This window comes from Bos javanicus, chromosome 26, assembly GCF_032452875.1.
Source record: "Bos javanicus breed banteng chromosome 26, ARS-OSU_banteng_1.0, whole genome shotgun sequence".
NCBI lineage: Eukaryota > Metazoa > Chordata > Mammalia > Artiodactyla > Bovidae > Bos > Bos javanicus.
This window is the reverse complement of record NC_083893.1, coordinates 7,357,804-7,375,351: the sequence shown is the minus strand read 5'-3', so window position 1 is coordinate 7,375,351 and position 17,548 is coordinate 7,357,804. Positions and strand designations below refer to the sequence as shown.

The 17,548-nt window shown below is 38.6% G+C and overlaps 1 protein-coding gene across 2 annotated transcripts in view; it reads left to right on the top strand.

Moving 5' to 3' along the window:
* PRKG1 (protein kinase cGMP-dependent 1) overlaps positions 1-17,548 on the top strand; it is a 1,413,309-nt gene that overhangs the window by 1,005,304 nt on the left and 390,457 nt on the right. For both annotated transcript variants that reach the window (XM_061402665.1, XM_061402664.1), the window contains exon 5: positions 15,569-15,632. In XM_061402665.1, the coding sequence (XP_061258649.1) occupies positions 15,569-15,632 (64 nt within the window). The remainder of the gene's footprint in view (positions 1-15,568; positions 15,633-17,548) is intronic.

Below are 17,548 nucleotides of genomic sequence, written 5' to 3'. Positions count from 1 at the left end.
TGGAGTGAAACTGACCTTTTCCAGTCCTGTGCCACTGCTGAATTTTTCAAATTTGCTGGCATATCGAGTGCAGCACTTTCACAGCATTATCTTTTAGGATTTGAAATAGCTCAGTTGGAATTCCATCACCTCCACTAACTTTGTTCATAGTGATGCTTCCTAAGGTCCACTTGACTTTGTATCCCAGGATGTCTCTCTGTAGGTGAGTGACATACCATCATAGTTATCTGGGTCATTAAGACTTTTTTTGTATCATTCTACTGTGTATTCTTGCCACCTCTTCTTAATACATTCAGCTTCTATTAGGAAGATTGTCTATCTCCATTTTATTTAGTTGTTTTTCTTCGGTTTTATCTTGTTCTTCATCTGGAACATAATCCTCTGCATTTCATTTTTATTAACTTTCTATGATCATGGTCTTTGAAGCTGCAGAATTTCAATTCTTGATTTTCCTGTCTGCTCTCTGGTAGAAGAGGCTAAGGGACTTGTGCAAGCTTCCTGATGGGAGGAACTGGCAGTGGGTAAAACTGGGTCTTTCTCTGGTGGGCAAGACAATGTCCAGTAAAAGTTTAGTCAAATTGTGTGCTGATAAGTGGTCCTGTTCTCATTCGCTGTTAGTTGTTTTGCCTGAGTTGATCCATCCCTGGAGTCCAGAGGCTCTATAGTAGGGCTAATGGCGACCTCCAAAAGAACTCACACCAAGGACCACATTTATGTATATATATATATATTTATTTATTAACACTCTGCTCCAAGAGCTAGATTTTGTTGTTTTCATTCCCTGACTAAGGAATATGAACTTTCTGGTGTTAAATAACTTGCCCATAGTTACATAGCCAGGAAGTGGAGGCACTGGGTTTCAAAATTATCTTTTTATTTTATGATTCTAAAATCCATGCTCGTAGTTACTATACTATAGGGCTTTCACAGAGTTTATACATTATTGTGAGAAGGCAAATATATTAACACCCACTCCAGTGTTCTTGCCTGGAGAATCCCAGGGACGAGGGAGCCTGGTGGGCTGCCGTCTATGGGGTCGCACAGAGTCGGACAGACTGAAGTGACTTAGCAGCAGCAGCAGCAAAGTAAAAGTGTAGGTGCTATTTAGGCAAGATACCTACTTAAACAGAGAAAGGAAGTTGCCAGGAACCATTTCTCAAGGGTTTGTCCTTCAGCTGAATCTTAAAGAAGTTTACATAAATATGTGGGAATTCAAAGACTGATAAAACCACAGTGAAATTTCACTTCATCCTGTTAGAATGGCTGTTATTAAAAAAAAAAAAAAGTGTTCATGAGGATATGGAGAAATTGAAACTTTTGAAACTTTTGCACACTGTTTGAAGGGATGCAAAATGGTACAGTTGCTACTGTGAAAAACAATATAGAGTTTCCTCAAAAAATCAAAATAGAGCCTCCGTATGATCCAGCAATCCCATTTCTGGATACGTATTGGGAAGAATTGAAATCAGGATCTTTTAAGAGATACTGGCATTCCTGTGTTTACTGTGGCACTATTCGCAATAGCAAAGATGTAGAAACAACCTAAATATCTGTCAATCAATGAGTGTATAGATAAACTGTGATATCTATATATATACTCGTGTGTGTGTGTGTGTGTGTGTGTGTGATGGAATACTCTTCAACCTAGAAAAAGAAGGAAAATCTGAAATATGCAACATGGATGGCCCTTGAGGACATTATGTTCAGTGAAATAAGTCAACAGAAAGAAAAATGCTACATGATTCTACCTATATAAGATATCTAAAATACTGAAATTCATAGAATCAAAGAGTAGAATGGTGGCTGCCAGAGGCTAGAAGGAGAGAGATGAAGAGTTATTTTTTAATGGGTGCAGCATTTCAGTTTGGGAGGACGAACGTGTTCTGTAGGTGGATAGCGGTGATGGTTGTACAACAATGTGAATGTTCTTAGTGCCATTGCACTGTGCACTTAAAATGATATATTTGTTGTGTATATTTTATTGTAATTTATAATAATTCATTGATTTCTTGGATCTCAGTACATAACTTATTTAACCTGATTTTTTTTTTTAATTTGGAAACTGACCTAGGACATTTTGAGCAAGGATCTGGCCTAAGAGGTTGACAGTTGCTTTAGAAAATGAATCTGCAGAATTGAAAACTTTATAATCAAATCTAAAAGTTTATAGTTGACTATAACGTAGTTTTAGAGGATGGTTTTCAAAATAATACTTTTAGGATTTTTGTTATTTTAACATGAAACTTGACCACTGATATTTGTCTAGGGCTTTAATTTGAAAAGCAATTTCACATACATTCTCTCATATTATTTAATGGTGTTTGTTTAAGATTGCTGCTGCTGAGTCGCTTCAGTTGTGTCCGACTCTGTGGGACCCCATAGACGGCAGCCCACCAGGCTCCCCGTCCCTGGGATTCTCCAGGCAAGAACACTGGAGTGGGTTGCCATTTCCTTCTCCAATGCATGAAAGTGAAAAGTGAAAGTGAAGTCGCTCAGTCATGTCCGACTCAGTCGTGTCCGACTCTTAGCCACCCCATGATTATTCAGCCTCAAATTGTTATATCTGTGTTACAGATGAAAATGTGAGAAGATTCACTGAGCTAAAGTGATTTGCCTATCTTCTGCACATACTCCTAGAGTTATGGTGATGTTAAAGATACCTAATTGATGAGAATATAACTCTTATCTTAATGAGAGTAGCAAAGATAATGGTTTCATAGATTTTTCTCTTTTTAATCATTGAAAAAAAATTTAAATTTTATGCCACCATTAATTATTTAAATGGAGACATTGCGAGTGAATAAATAGATGTGGAGAATGTACCTGAAGAGTTTACATAACAAAATGCATTTGGCTTAGGCTTATGTAGGGAAAGGCAGTGTCTGGCTGCAGCACTCAGTAAGAGCAAGAAGAGAATGGATAACTAGGCAAGAGGAACTGGTACCATTCTAGGAGCTGCCTACCTCTGAATTATTTACTTTTTAAGGACTCCTCTCTAATTTCTTTTGGGTACCCCCATGCTGTTGGTGAGGAGCCAAGAGGATGTGTTCTGACCCTCCTAATCCACATGCCAAGATCAGCATCTTGGAATTTTCTTCCCAAATGGCCCGAGCTCATTTCTAGCTGTTTAGAAACCTCTTCCCAGATCTTTTCTTCCTTCCCTGCCATTTTACCCAACTCTGTGTCCAAGTGTTTACATGAAGGTGGCTGCATTGTGTGTGGGGAAAGGTTGGTTGTAGTGGATGGTGCTCGCACAGGGAATCAGGGTCCTGAAATGAGGGGATCTGGAAGATAGTTTATTCAGGTATAAATTATTGAAATATTTCCCCCTATATTACACCTTTTAAGGCAGTGTCATAGGGTCTTTGCATGTTTTTTTTTAATCTCCGTTTTTGCTCAGTCCTAGAAACTTCTAAAAGATAATGCCTATCTATTTTTAAAGCCTAAATTCATATAAAGAGACTATAAAGAATTATCTGGGGTCAAAAGATAAGGGGGAGGATCTTATACACACACACACACACACACACACATATATATGTATACACACATATACACATATATACACATATATATATGTACACATGCACACATATACATTTTTTCCCCAAAAGTGGGTTCCTCTGCATGGGCGTGCCTAAGGAGGTGAAGGGGAAGCACCAGAGTTCCTAGCTTGACCAAAGGATTCCTTCCTCCTCTGTGGGCGAAAAAAAACATAGAGATGTGACTTCAAGGGCTCTTTATGACCATAGTAGCAGAGAAATAAGAGACTTTATCCCCTACCTTCTGGGCATGACATGCCCCCTGGGTTCAGGTATGACCCTGAAGAAGAGCTAAACAATGAATGTGATTAAATAGCTCATTAAAAAACAAGGGTTGATACTCCAAATATAATTTGCTTTAAGAAAATGAAGACATGGATCTTGTCAGCACTCCTGAATCTACATTAAGATTCATTTCTGATGCATTAGAAAGTTTGTTTGAATCATTAAATGTGTTAAATAATGCTAACATTTAGGACAGAAAAAAATGCATCTCTGTTGTTGCTGCTGTTGTTCAGTCGCTCAGTTGCGTGCAGCTCTTTGCGACTCCATGGACTGCAGCACTCCATGCTTCCTGTCCTTCACCGTCTCCCAGAGCTTGCTCAAACGTGTCCGTTGAGTAGGTGATGCCATCCAACCATTTCATCCTCTGTGGTTCCTGTCTCCTCCTGCCTTCAATCTTTCCCAGCATCAGGGTCTTGGTGGGTGCAAATGTACTATGTGCCAGGTACATTTTTAATGTCTTATATCTACCATCTAGCTTATTTTTACCACTGACCTATGCAGTAGGTGGTATTATTCCCTTTTATTTTAATCTAAGGAGGCTGAAACCTAGTGAAGTTTAATTATTAAAAGCATAGCTGATAATTAGTAGCAGAGCCTAATTCAGCTGTTCTCTTTTATTCTAAAGTACATATGCTTAGTCACTATAGTGTCTTCCTAGGTAAGGAGTTTATATTTATCACACAGAGAGTAAAATTATGCCTCATGTCTCTATAATGGTTTGTTTTACCTGAAGTATTCTTACATGCAAGAAAAAAAATTCTAATTTTTATTATCTGGTGCAAGATGATAGGCAACTATTAAAGGGTTGGAGCCATTGTGTGATAAGGACTAAATGCTGCTGATATAAAATAAATCTGAAGTATATTTGGGTGGGAAATGAGGAAGGGGGTAGAGAAAGACGAGTTTTAAGGCTTGAATAATAGAATGAACCAAGATCAATGCCAAATGATTCAACTAAGAGAAAAAAGTATGTTGAGGGCAGAAAACCTTTTGCTGAGCTTACTAAGGGTAAAGATTAGATACCTGTAAGATTAAGAAGGACGCTTACTTTAATTCTTTCAATTAAGAGACACTGATGTATAGAACAGTCTTTTGGACTCTGTGGGAGAGGGAGAGGGTGGGATGATTTGGGAGAATGGCATTGAAATACGTATAATATCATATATGAAACGAGTCGCCAGTCCAGGTTTGATGCTCGATACTGGATGCTTGGGGCTGGTGCACTGGGACGACCCAGAGGGATGGTATGGGGAGGGAGGAGGGAGGAGGGTTCAGGATGGGGAACATGTGTATACCTGTGGCGGATTCATTTCAATATTTGGCAAAACCAATACAATATTGTAAAGTTTAAAAATAAAATAAAATTAAAAAAAAAATAAAGTAGATTCATCAATAGAAATTGATTTCTTTGGTAAGCCAGATACATCTGCATGTATTTAGTTAGTATGAACTGTAGGAAGCCTGAAATAAACAATATGTGTCAATTTTCTTGTCAGTAAACTAAATACAAGGCTGATTTCTCATGTCATAATGAAGAGGCTATTGTTTTCCAAATGCTACCCAAAAATAATTAATATAACTCTGTATGTCTTGTTCTAGGTTAGGACATTCTTGAAGTGTTTATTGAAGAGATATCTTCCTTGGGAGAGGAAGAGGGTGGGATGATTTGGGAGAATGGCATTGAAACATGTATAATATCATATATGAAATGAATCGCCAGTCCAAGTTCGATGCATGATACAGGATGCTTGGGGCTGGTGCACTGGGATGACCCAGAGGGATGATACGGGGAGGGAGGTGGGAGGGGGGTTCAGGATGGGGAACACGTGTATACCCATGGCAGATTCATGTTGATATATGGCAAAACCAATACATTATTGTAAAGTAATTAGCCTCCAATTAAAATAAATAAATTTATAATAAAAAAATAAAAATAAATAAAATATAGGGCTATATCTGATGCTCTCTGGTTATATTTAAAAACTGAGATCTTCTGATAAAATCAAACACTTTGCTACTGAGTAGGTTAAAAAAAAATTGCTTATTCAATGTGAAAAACATTTAACCTGCATTTATATGCTCCTCCCCATTGTACAGTCATCCTTGTCTCCTCTATCTCTTATCCCACATTTAGCCTTCTAAGAAATCATGTTGTTTCTACTCCCCAAATATAGCAGAGCTCAACCCCTTCTTACCACCTCTGTTAAGTCTACTCTTTCCAAATCTCATGTGGGTATTATTTATTGATGTTGACTATATTGAGTTAAAAATAAGCATATTTTTTAAAAAATGTATTTACTAAGTAATTAAAAAAAGTTCAGAAATATAAATTTGGTATATAGTAACTGTGAAACAAAGTCAGTTTCCTATAATACTAAGTATACCCTCATAGGATGCAGTTAAAAAAATTAATTAAAAAATGTGTGTAGATTTGTGACAGTCCTACCAAATAACTGATTTTATCTTATGGATTGTAATGAGCACTTGTCTTTGAAGTTTTTCTTTCAAAATATTAGAAGCTTTTTGCTTGTTGATTTGTCTCCTCATTCAGCATACCACTTTTTCTTTTTTGCTATAATGTTTTCCTTCATTAAGAGAGGTATCAGTTTCTGAATTCCAGAATATGTATTTGTAACTGAGCTTTGTATCACTTTGTAGAAACCTCTGTACTACTTTTTGTCTTGGGAATCTTATCACACGCCCCTTCATAGCTGTTCCAAAGTTCTGTGGGAAATGTGGTTTTAACTCTGTGTCTTTGAGATCCTCAGCCTCTTTCTCCTCCAATGTAGTGTGTTGCAAACAAAATACTCAAACAAAAATTCTTGGGGCAAAAAAATAATAACACATATTACCTTGGTCTTCCCTGGTGGTTCAGACAGTAAAGAATTTACCTGCAGTGCAGGAGGCCTGGATTCAAACCCTGGTTTGGGAAGATGGGGATAAGCTCTTGGGCCTCCTTTGTGGCTCAACTGGTAAAGAATCCGCTTGCAATGCAGGAGACCTAGATTTGAAACCTGGGTTGTGAAGATCCCCTGGAGAAGGAAAAGGGTACCCACTCCAGTATTCTGACCTGTAGAATTCCATGGACTGTATAGTCCGTGGGGTCACAAAGAGTCAGACATGACTGAGTGACTAAAACTTTAATTTTTTTCACATATTAATGTAACCTATTTTAATGAAAACATTTTCCAAAACAAACAAAAAACAGTGAAAAGAAACGATTTTTATATTTTTGCAAGTCTGTCAGTATCTGCCTTAGAAGACAGCACATTCTCATATCTGCTTCAGTATTATTCAATCTGTTGAATTTCTGGGTTTTTTTGTTCAAGTATTTAAAAAAACCAGCCTCACAAAGATGTGGAGCATAAAAAGGGAAGAGTATATTAATGGCCTTTTCAGATAACAGTGGACATTCTTATTTGACACTACACCAAAGCCCAGCAAAGGGCACTTTCTTACAACTTAGTTGTAATGTGAAATCTGAAACCATATCAATGAACTTTTCATACTTTATTAAATTGTAATCTGTTTACCCATCTTGTACTTGGAATAGCTCTTTCCCCGCATGACCTTGTAACATCATACATTAGTCATCTGGAAAATACTGGTTCAGAAATTATAAAATTTATGATACCAAAAGAATCACATTTGTTAATATCAACATTCACCAATGATCCCATCAAAAAAGTCTTCAATTATTAGAAAACCGTTAAGCCCACAGTGGCAGATAGAAGTTTTCTGAAGTTTGAGCTTTCATTAGAAACTTAGTATTTTATTATTGGCAGCAAACGCTAGCAGTTGTTTCCCTTGAAGTCACAGTCTCACTTTGGTTTTTTTTGGAAAATTATCTGCCAAATACTCAAGTCTGAATAAGCACAGTTTATGGTTTTTGCCTAGTAAAAACTTATGTTGTATAAGAAAGTGGCTAATTCAGCTTGCAACTACAGCAGTTATACAAGGGATTTTTCTTGAGAAAACCATTTTACTTCAGTAAGCAGCAGAGACACTTTCTGTATGTTTGCCATTTTGTCATATAGAATATTAAAACGAAGTGTACTCAAGGGTTAAAATTCAATACAATTAATAACTATGTTTCACCAAAACAGTTTAAAGTAAAACTAGGTTTTTACTTTATCAATTTTTTCTGTGTGTATTAGACTATACTGACTACTATACTTGATATTCCATATATAGTGAGTAAAGGATATAATGTGAGTATAAGAATATAATGATGACTAGTACATGAGGGTTCCATGGGGTAGTGATTAGCACTCTAGACTCTGAATCCAGCGATCCAAGTTCAAGTCTCGGTGGAGCCTCCAGACTTCCCAGATGGTGCTAGTAGTAAAGAACCCACCTGCCAATGCAGAAGATATAACGTGACTCTAGTTCAATCTCTGGGTTGGGGAGATCCCCTGGAGGAGGGCATGGGAACCCACTTCTGCATTATTGCCTGGAAAATCCCATGGATAGAGGAGCCTGGTGGGCTACAGTCCATAGGGTTGCAAAGAGTTGGACATGATTGAAGTGACTTAGCACACACATACTTGGTGTCACTGCCTTAATTTGTGTTGAGGGGGCTTTGCTTTTGCACCACCAGTGCAACATAATAATGCTGAAAGCTCAACTCTCTGTATACCAGTGCCAGATTGAACCTTGGAGACAGAGTTTTAGGTGAAGTAGAAAGGGATAGCTTTATTACTTTGCTGGAAAAAGGGGGACAAAGTGGGTTCCTGCCTGGAACAACTATGTGTCACAACGCCCAGAGGATTTGATGAGGGGATTTATAACAATGGTCCAAGTGTGGGATCTCTGACAAGGTTTAGGTGTGTGGGGAGCCTGGAGGAGAGCATGGCAACCCACATTGTTGCCTGGAGAATCCCATGGACAGAGAAGCCTAGTGGGTTACAGTTCATGGGGTCGCACAAGCGACTTAATACACACAGGGCTTGCATGCCTTTAATCCTTTAATCTCCTAATCTTGATGGTCTTCTCTGGTCCCTTTAATTTTGCCTCTGGTGTTTTCCTGGCTGCTTCTCTCTTGATTATTGTTGTTGTCCTGTACAACTCTTTGTACCCAATGGACTGCAGCATGCCAGGCTTCTCTGTCCTTTATTATCTCTCAGAGATTGCTCAAACTCGTGACCATTGAGTTGGTGATGCCGTCCAACTGTCTCATCCTCTGTTGCCCCCTTCTTCTCTTGCCTTCAATCTTCCCCAGCATCAGGGTCTTTTCCAGTGAGTCAACTCTTCGAGTCATGTAACCAAAGTATTAGAGCTTTACCTTCAGTATTAGAGCTTCAATCCTTCTAATGAATATCCAGGGTTGATTGCCCTTAAGATCGACTGGTTGGATCTCCTTGCTGACCAAGAGACTCTCAAGAATCTTCTTTGCTGCTGCTGCTGCTGCTAAGTCACTTAAGTCATGTCCGACTCTGTGCGACCCCATAGACGGCAGCCCACCAGGCTCCCCCATCCCTGGGATTCTCCCGGCAAGAACACTGGAGTGGGTTGCCATTTCCTTCTCCAGTGCATGAAAGTGGAAAGTGAAAGTGAAGTCGCTCAGTTGTGTCCGACTCTTCGCGACCCCATGGACTGCAGCACACCAGGCTCCTCCATCCATGGGATTTTGCAGGTAAAAGTACTAGAGTGGGGTGCCATTGCCGTCTCCAGAATCTTCTTTAGGACCATAGTTTGAAAGCATCAATTCATCAGTGATCAGCCTTCTTTATGGTCCAAATCTCACATCCATACATGATTACTGGAAAAATCATAGATGGACCTTTGTCAGCAAAGTAATGTCTCTGCTTTTTAATATGCTGTCTAGGTTGGTCATAGCTTTTCTTCCAAGGAGCAAGCGTCTTTTAATTTCATGGCTACAGTCACCATCTGCAGTGATTTTGGAGCCCAAGAAAATAAAGTCTCTCACTGCTTCCATTTCCCCCCCATCTATTTGCCGTGAAGTGATGGTGGTGGATGCCATGATCTTAGTTTTTTGAATGTTGAGTTTTAGGCCAGCTTTTTTAACTCTCCTCTTTCACTTTAATCAAGAGGCTCTTTAGTTCATCTTTGGTTTCTGCCATTAGGGTGCTATCATCTATGTATCTGAAGTCGTTGATATTTCTCCCAGCAATCTGGATTCCACTTTGTGATTCTTCCAGTCTAGCATCTTGTATGATGTACTCTGCATAGAAGTTAAATAAGCAGGGTGACAATATATAGCCTTGACTTACTGCTTTCCCAATTTTGAACCAGTCCATTGTGCCATGTCTGGTTCTAACTGTTGTTTCTTGACCTGCATATAGGCTTCTCAGGAGGCAACTAAGGTCATCTGGTATCCTTATCTCTTTGAGAATTGTCTACAGTTTATTGTGATCCACACAGTCAAAGGCTTTGGTGTAGTCAATGAAGCAGAACTAATTGTTCTTCTCAAATTCCCTTGCTTTTCTGTGCTCCAATGAATGTTGGCAATTTGATCTCTTATTCCTCTGCCCTTTCTAAACCCAGTTTGTACATCTGTACTGCTGAAGCCTAGCTTGAAGGATTTTCAGCATAACCTTGCTAGCATGTGAAATGAGCACAGTTGTGCAGTAGTTAGAACACTCTTTGACATTGCCCTTCTTTGGGATTGGAATGAAAACTAACCTTTTCCAGTCCTGTGGCCACTGCTGAGTTTTTCAAATGTGCTATCTTCTTGAGTGCAGCACTTTCACAGCATCATCTTTTAGGATCTGAAATAGCTCAGCTGGAATCCCATCACCTCCACTAGCTTTGTTCATAGCAATGCTTCCAAAGGTCCACTTGACTTCTCATTCCAGGATATCTGGCTCTAGATGAGTGACTACACCATCATGGTTACCCAGGTCATTAAGATAGTTTTTGTATAGTTCTGTGTATTCTTGCCCCCTCTTCTTAATCTCTTCTGCCTCTATTAGATACTTGCTATTTTTCTCCTTTATTGTGCCTATCTCTACATGATATTTTCCCTTGATATCTCCAATTTTCTTGAAGAGCAACTGTTAGAAACTTCCCTTTGGAACTCAAGAAAGGTCATGAGTTTTGTCTACAGGGAACAGGGACAAAAAAAGACCTCCATGCCATGGAGCTCCATAGGGCCCCACTCAGTTCCAATAGTTCTTCCATTTGAAAAGTTACTCCAGCTATGTAGTTCAGCACCACTTGTGTTTCTTACCAAGTGTTCATATGCAGTCTTCTTTAATGATTGGTTGATTCTGATATCAAATGAATAGCAGCCAAAGAGCTAGTCCCGCCATGCCTGATTAATCCATTTATAAGGCAAAAGTGCAATTCTGTGGACAAGATTTTCACCAATCTTTGTGTTTGCAGCAAAATCTTTAATTCAGCAAAGTACAGTGTCTTTGAAAAGAGGCAGTACAATAATTTCTTTTACTGGCTTCTCCAGCAGTCATTCAGCAAAGTCAGTTCTCCAAGACTTTATTTTTTGGCCTCCTAAAAGATGCTTACTCCTTGGAAAAAAAGTTATGACCAAACTAGATAGCATATTGAAAAGCAGAGACATTACTTTGCCAACAAAGGTCCGTCTAGTCAAGGTTATGGTTTTTCCAATAGCCATGTATGGATGTGAGAGTTGGACTGTGAAGAAAGCTGAGTGCCGAAGAATTGATGCTTTTGAACTGTGGTGTTGGAGAAGACTCTTGAGAGTCCCTTGGACTGCAAGGAGATCCAACCAGTCCATTGTGAAGGAGATTAGCCCTGGGATTTCTTTGGAAGGAATGATGCTAAAGCTGAAACTCCAGTACTTTGGCCACCTCATGCGAAGAGTTGACTCATTGGAAAAGACTCTGATGCTGGGAGGGATTGGAGGCAGGAGGAGAAGGGGACGCCAGAGGATGAGATGGCTGGATGGCATCACTGACTTGATGGATGTGAGTCTGAGTGAACCCCGGGAGTTGGTGATGGACAGGGAGGCCTGGTGTGCTGCGATTCATGGTGTTGCAAAGAGTTGGACACAACTGAGTGACTGAACTGAACTGATGATGTGACTTCTCCAGTCAATGCAGTTTTGTAGCTCATTCCGTCAGGTGCTTCACTTGCTTCTTCATTTGCACTTTGAAAAGGTGTACCAAACAATTTTAAGCTTAAAAACTTCATCATGTTTACATGAAAAATTTGTTTCCTTTTCTTTAAATTTTGGATAATTGGGCACAAAATGATATCAGAAGTAACATAATAGTATTTTTAAATTGTTCTTATTTTTACATCTGTATGCTCAAATATTTGGGATGGAATTTCATGAAACCTACAATTTGCTTTCAGATTATCATCAAAAATATCTGTAAACCTATTTATCAATATGCATATAAAGTTAGATGGATTGAAGGCAGATAAAGATGGCACAGTGTTAACAGTTGCTAATCTAGGTGGTGGGGATACAGGTGATTCTTGAGCTCTTCTTTCAGCCTTTCCATTTATTTGACATTTTGCATAGTAAAAAGTTAGTTAATAAATGAAGTCACTGAATCAAAGGTTATTCATATTATTGCTTCACTTCTAAGTCATTAAAAGAATATGGCATGGTTTTAAAACTTACACGAGGTATTTTAAAATAATTTTATTGTGAAGTGTGCTCTTCTGCTGTTCTTAGTGACTCAGTCGTGTCTGACTCTTTGCAACCCATGGACTGTAGTCCGCCAGGCTCCTCTGTCCATGGAGATTCTCCAGGCAATAATACTGGAGTGGGTTGCCATGTCCTTCTCCTCCAGGGGATCTTCTCAACTCAGGGATCGAACCCAGGTCTCCTGCACTGCAGGTGTATTTTTTATCATCTGAGACACCAGGGAAGCCCACTGTGGGGTGGGTAGCTCAACAAGTCATCAGCATGATAGTCATTCAGATAAAAATGTTCTTCCTTTTTCTTTCTTATCTGTACTGTGTTATGACCTCTACAAGAGTCTCAAGATCCTAGTTATTTTAGCTATAACAGGGATGACTATAATAATGGTTCTTTGATAAATCTGTTTATTTCTTGTTAATTGATTTCCATTTTGTTAGATCTGAAAGTGCTTAAATTGTTACCAAGAATTCTTTAGTGTTTCTTCTTTAAAATCATCCTTAATTTTTATTGGTAATAAATGGCACTGAATGTTTTGAAGCATTTAAAATTGTAAAAGATCATGTATATGTATGTGTGTGTGTGTGTGAAGATCATGTGTGTGTGTGTGTGTGTACATATGTGCATGCTCAGTCACTTTAGTTGTGTCTGACACTTTGTGACTCTGTGGACTGTAGCCCACCAGGCTCCTCTGTCTATGGAATTCTTCAGGCAAGAATGCTGGAGTGGGTTGCCATGCCCTCCTCCAGAGGATCTTCCCCCATCGAGGGATCAAACCCACATCTCCTGTTTTTCCTGCATTGTAGTGGGATTCTTTACCACTGAACCACCAGGGAAGTCCATGTGTGTATATACGTACATACACACACACACAGACAATGGAATATTATTGTATAATATAAAATAATACATTAGAAGGAAATCCAGCTATTTTGTTTTCTACTACATGGGTGACCTTGAGGACATTATGCTAGACAGAGGGAGAAAATTACTTCACGGCATCACCTATATGTGGAATCTAAATGAAGAACTCATAAGAACATAGAACAGTAGTTGTCAGGGACTGAGAAGTAGGGGGAATAGATTACAAAGTTTCAGCTTCTAACCATAGTTGATAGCACTATACTGTATAACTGAAATTTACAAAGAGAGTAGAACTTTTAAGTTTGAAAAGTACATAAGAATAAATATACGAGCTGACAAATGTGTTAATTGACTAGGTTAACTGGATGAGAGGAGTTGTTTCACTATGTTCACTTTAAATATCTTACATTTTTGTCAATTATACCTAAATAAAGCTGAATTTTTAAAAACGAAGTAAAATTGTAAAAAATAATTTATTAAAATGCCCTCCTAAAACTTAACGTTTTTGTTTTCTTTAGTGGGTACATAGTCATGCAAATATTTTTTTTTTTTCTCATGACTAAGAATGCTCATGAAATTGAAAATATAGAGTGGCTTGACATAGACTTGGCACAGAAGTATTAGGGCTCTCTAAAGACGGCAGCCAATTACAATAAAATGAGGAAAACTCAGTTGTAGTTTGTGTTTTTCATAAATACCCACTGGGATAGAAATATTCTAATTATTCTTACATCTCAGAAGAAACTGAAATATATAGCTCATTAAAAGAACACGGAAGGACTAGCTTTTTCAACCTGCATAACTCATGGAAACAGCTTCCTCTGTCTTCCTCTCTTTCTCTGATATATTTCATCCAGCTGCTGAAATAGACTGCCTTCTGGAAATTAAAACCCACGTGGCTCAGACCATAGCAGTAAATCTGGTAGAACAGATGGTCCTGGATGAATTGTTTTACCTCTGCATAAAACCTTAGGATTTTATCAATAGGCTTTACACTAAGTAATGGGAATCAGAGTGACAAATTAACAGTAAAACTTTCATGCTTATATCCAAACACTATGTTCTGGCTTCTTACATTGTATTATTCTGATCAAGCCAAAACCATTGTCCTCTAGCAACAAACCAAAGATAAATCTCATCCAACTCATCTAACTCATTTAAATATGTTTGTTCTGTAGCAGTTTACCTAAAGATTGAGTTTATCTGAACATCAGTCTTTAATAAAATACCTTACATACAAATGTATATTCACTCATTTATAGTCTTTTCTCTACTCAAGATTGAAATAGGGTTACATGAGAATTTAGTTCCACATCCCAGTTAGATTTTCTAGTGGAGTGGATTTTCAAGAATTTTATGTTAATGAGGTTTTTTTTTTTTTCTTTTAAAGCTGCTATCATTATCCATAGAAAATACGTTTCATTGATTTGTATATTCAACATAATTCAATATTTCCTTGCTGGTCTATGAGTTTCCCTAATAAGAAGCTGAGAAGACATTTTTCAGGAACTGCTATGAATCTGGACATTTTTTCTCCATCCTGTCTGATCTGATCCCTATAACTGTCCTAGGAAGCATTTGTATATCCATTTCATAACTTTATTCGACACATGTTCTTGAGTTGTTATTAACAAATCACTAAAAATATAGGAACTGAGCAAAATAGATACAGGTCTTATTTTTGTGGCATTTGATTTTGGCAGTGAGGATGGCCAGTAGCAAATATCTGACTAATAATCTAATTACAATTGCAGAAAGGGATAAAAGAGATCATAATAGGCAGACCTTATCTAGCTGGGGAGAGATTGATGAAAGTGGGAAACTTCCAGTGTTACTGAATGCATGCTTGTAGTGCTGAACGTGTTGTCAGTAGAGCTGTGTCTTAAAAGATGGGTAGCAGTTGGCCTGTTGAAAGGGGAGACAGAGAGTATGTATATGTAGGCGGAGTTCCTGGAGAGGGTGATGAAACTGGAAGGAATCTGGTGACTGCAGGCTGATAAGGGAGAGAGTGGTTTTCTCCCTGTTGTGACTGAGGCATTCAAGGTCACAGAAGGAAATGTAAGTGAAATTTGAACTCAGTTCTGTCCAACCTCCAATTCTTTCTTGTACATCATGTCTTTCCCCTGTTAGTCATCAGATTATGCCTAAGTTATTGCTATGATCTTCATCTGCAGATTCTTAGTTAAGAAATCTTTTTGCATGTTCATTCAGATATATTGCTGTTTTATTTATAAAAGTGAGCTGCAGTACATGCCTTCAGCATCATCTCTGTATTGTTTTTCAGCGTTCCAACATTCCAGAGCCTTCCTGAAGAGATCCTCAGTAAGCTTGCTGACGTCCTTGAAGAGGTAATTGTTTTTAGTCCTTGAACTTTTTGAGATGGGACTCAACCCATCACAGCTGTGCAATGACAAGTCACAAACTGCAGAGACCTTTTACATTTTTTTGAGCACTGGGATGAGATATATATTTGGCTTCAGATAAAAGCAGCTTTAGCGTATCTGACATTTATACACAATTAGAAATGTGAAAATGAACTTAACTATAGCAGAAGGAAATTTTTTTACTGTGGCAAACATATTGTTACTTTGATTTCCAAGAAAGGGAGATGGCATATATATCTCTTATTTCAATTGGTGATAAGCACCACTGTAGTCACTGCTACTCTGAAGATATAAATTAGCAAATTTCTAACATGAAATAGCAGGTTGGGTACGTATTTTTTAGCAGATGAGTATTTTATGCGTGTAACTGTATGTGTGAATGTGGAAGTATCACTCTTCTTTTTCTCTGTACCTATAAAGCACAGGAAATACTGAAGCAGGAGAAAGGCAGGAGGTTTACATAAGTAGTGTCTTGAGTGAACACAAGAGTATAGGGTCCCTGGTGCCTATAGAAACAAGGAAGGCACCATACCCGGGCAATTATGCAGGTAGGGAAGTTGATGGAGTAGCTGGCTCTGTGGCAAATCTGTTCTGACATCTATTTTCTCAGTGACCTAGAAAGCAAGACCATCAACTATGGGGCAGATGTTTGAGAGGTTTGAAGACAGAAGAGAAGGTATGAGAAAAGTAGAAGAGGAAATGGACTAGGAAGGCACAGTATGATTGCCAGTCATCATTCAGGCACTGTTTGACATTACCAATCCCAAATCTCAATTAAACAGGCAAAAAGAGTTCAGCCAGGATGTATGAGAAGACAGGTACATCAGACTCCACTCGGTTGTACCAAAGGATGGGAGAATTTTTAAAGCACTGGAGTGAGTTGGTGGAAAAATATTCCAGTAGGGGCGTTGCCACGGAGTAGGTTCTTATCTCATTGCAGAAAGAATTCAGAAATGAGATGGAAGTCAAGAAAGAAAAGTGAAGAGTTATTAAGCTCTCAAGGGAAGAGCTGGGACCCAGGTGGGCAGTTGCTCTGAGTTTCTTTGGCAAGTTGGTTATATGAGGTGTGAAAATAAATGGGCAGAATATTCATGGAGGAGAGAGGGGTTTGGGGTTATATATTTCCTGATTTTCATCCTAGCTCTACCTTCCAGGGTAGGAAGGATTTTTGTCCTTACTTAGTCCTTGAGAAAGACATTCCTGAGCTGTAAAACAGGAGATCATCAGCCTAGAAGAAGATCTGTATCTCAAAACAGGCAAATTTAGAATTTACATTTGAAAATTTTCTAAAGTAAACACCCTAAGAACAGGGAGATCAGGAGCCTAATAGTGTTAGAGAGAAGCCTATCTAAAGTTTAGTCAAAGTGAGGGGGCTGTTCAGTCTGTCTTGCTTACCAGCCCATTTGCTCTTGTGTACTTTTTCAGCCCCATTTATTTCTCTAGATTCAAGTCCCAAGTAGATAGAGAATGGGATTTAACCAGGACTGGTATTTTGCCAGGAAAAGCTGAGTGGTTGAAACAGGGAAAAGGGGTTGAAGATGCATGTGAAGGAAGGATTATAGAGACTGCTCCTGGAATTTCGATTGGGCAAGAAGGAGAGGGATGCTGAAAGGAACAAGGGTCAGTGAGTGACTGGGATCAATGGATTTTAGTCTCAGGAGGCTGAAGAATTTTTGGAGTTGTGCTATCATAGAGAGAAACCAGAAAGATATTAAAAAAGTTTTTGTCTCTAAGTACTCACAATACCTCATAACTCAGTCAGTAAAGAATGTGCCTGAAATGCAGGAGACACAGGTTCGATTCCTGGGTCGGAAAGATCCCCTGGAGAAGGAAATGGCAATTCAGTACAGTATTCTTGCCTGGAAAATTGCATGACCAGA